At 41.4% G+C, this 2,093-nt stretch overlaps 1 protein-coding gene across 1 annotated transcript; it reads left to right on the top strand.

The window, feature by feature from the left end:
* The first annotated feature begins 647 nt into the window (after positions 1–647).
* Positions 648–1,640, top strand: LOC130360842 (uncharacterized). The gene is made up of 2 exons (XM_056563399.1): positions 648–1,029; positions 1,136–1,640. Exons 1-2 carry the CDS (start codon positions 960–962, stop codon positions 1,399–1,401), a joined length of 336 nt encoding a protein of 111 aa, XP_056419374.1. The 5' UTR covers positions 648–959; the 3' UTR covers positions 1,402–1,640.
* Positions 1,641–2,093: the final 453 nt, after the last annotated feature.

Raw genomic sequence — 2,093 nt, 5'->3', positions numbered from 1 at the left:
AGTGCCCCTTTAAGCCACATCGCTCAGCAATATTCATAGTACAATTTTATTGGTACAAGAGTAGATGGATAGACAGATGGCTGGAAAGATAAGTGTGAAGATTCATAACTATAAGGATTCTGGGATGTGCTCTAGCCCAGCGCTTCTCAATCTGTGAGACGCCCCCTAGTTGTTGGTGAGGTGCAGCTGGGGAGGCAGTTTTCATAAAGGTGGTTATAGGCTGCACGGCCCTTTCCCTGTCTGCAACAATGTCTGGTTTAGTAATTTTATTGGTTCATTTTATACTTATTTTACTGTTAGATTTTAGGAGGTAAATGAGAGGTGGACTGAGGAATATTCTTCATTTCTACATGGACGTCCACCACAGATGCTGAGGCTCAGGTATAACTTCGGCTCTAGAATAATATTTGGACTGACTGATCAGAACTTTCCCCTACACATTGGGGGAGATTTCTGAAAACCTGTGCAGAGGAAAAGTTGACCGGTTGCCCATAGCAACCAATCAGATTGCCTCTTTCATTACATTTCATTGGCCTCTGAGAAATGAAAGAAGTGATCTGATTGGTTGCTATGGGCAACTGCCCCACTGATTCTCTGCACAGGTTTGGATAAATCTCCCCCATTATATTTCTGTTTAATCTGGAAAAGTTATCTGTCCATTCATGGTATTGGGGATATTGTGCAGCTGGAAGGAAGTAACATGGCTGCCAGGCTGTGGTGATGTCACATTCTATATAACATTACAATGTACCAAAAGCTATGAAATCCCTGCTCATAGACATTTCAGCACCTTTCGAGTCTTTGCTCAGGTGAGGGCTTCACTTAGGAAGGGCGAGCTAATTTATAGTTAGCGTATTCTTCCTGCTTTTTTTTTGTTTTATTTGTTTGTTATTTTATCTACATCCGGGCCAAAACCACCAGCACCTAGTGAGGGAGGACCTACCTCCAACCTGGGAACCATGGGTTCCTGGGAGCTTCGTGGCTTGTTTGATGACAACCAGACATGGCTGAATCGCCCAGAGAATGCGGGTAAGTAATAATATCATGAAAAGACCATTTTACCTTATGTTCTATATCAATAATAAAAGAAAAAGTAATTTTCTTACTTCTTCTCCATACTCTTGTTCTCATTTAGGCCAGACTATTCTCCGGGACGGCCTCAGATCTGCTCAGCGCAGAAGAGAGAGGATGCAGACCAGGGCTGATCTCCTCCACGGGAGACCATCAGGAGGAAGGGAGAGAGGCCGCCCCCTAGTGACACCAACATCAGCCCAACCAGACTATGAACTGACAGAGTATGAACTGGGCGAAGAGGTCACGGCCATTCCATGCGGGCACCCATATCACCACCCGTGCATCGCCCAATGGCTTAGGAGAAACTCCTTTTGCCCCTTGTGCTGAGGACGTTGCTTTTCCAACTCCCTCCCCCACTTTCCTAACCCCCCTCCCCCATCCTCTCTCACCCCCTCCCCTTATGTATGTACAAGCATACATAAGAACCTCTACATTATTCTCTAATAATAGCCTGTATGGCTTTATATAAGCAAAAAAAAATAATAATCTTTAACCCCTTAAGGACCAAGCCCATTTTCACTTTAAGGACCAGAGCATTTTTTGCATATTGGACCACTGTCACTTTTAGCATTAAAAACTCTGGGATGCTATTACTTATGAATTTTATTCCGAGATGGTTTTTTTTCGTGACATATTCTTCTTTATCACAGTGGTAAATTTTCATCGATACTTGTATCATTTCTTGGTGAAAAAATTCCCAAATTTCCTGAAAAATTAGAAAATTTTGCATTTTTCTAACTTTGAAGCTCGCTGCTTGTAAGGAAAATAGACATTCCAAATAAATGATATATTGATTCACATATACAATATGTCTATCATATGTTTGAATCATAAAGTTGACATGTTTTTACTTTTGGAAGACACCAGAGGGCTTCAAAGTTCAGCTGCAATTTTCCAATTTTTCATAAAATGTTCTAAATTGGAATTTTTCAGGGACCAGTTCAGTTTTGAAGTGGATTTTAGCAGCCTTCATATTAGAAATACCCCATAAATGACCCCATTATAAAAACTGTACCCAT

This window comes from Hyla sarda, chromosome 3 (genome assembly GCF_029499605.1).
Source record: "Hyla sarda isolate aHylSar1 chromosome 3, aHylSar1.hap1, whole genome shotgun sequence".
Lineage (NCBI taxonomy): Eukaryota > Metazoa > Chordata > Amphibia > Anura > Hylidae > Hyla > Hyla sarda.
The sequence above is the reverse complement of the archived record's forward strand: the minus strand, read 5'-3'. Positions and strand labels throughout refer to the sequence as shown.

Coding starts and splice junctions, on each gene's coding strand:
- LOC130360842 (XM_056563399.1), top strand. CDS start 960: ATGGGTTCCTGGGAGCTTCGTGGCTTGTTTGATGACAACCAGACATGG. Junction 1,030..1,135: donor GAATCGCCCAGAGAATGCGG/GTAAGTAATAAT, acceptor GTTCTCATTTAG/GCCAGACTATTCTCCGGGAC.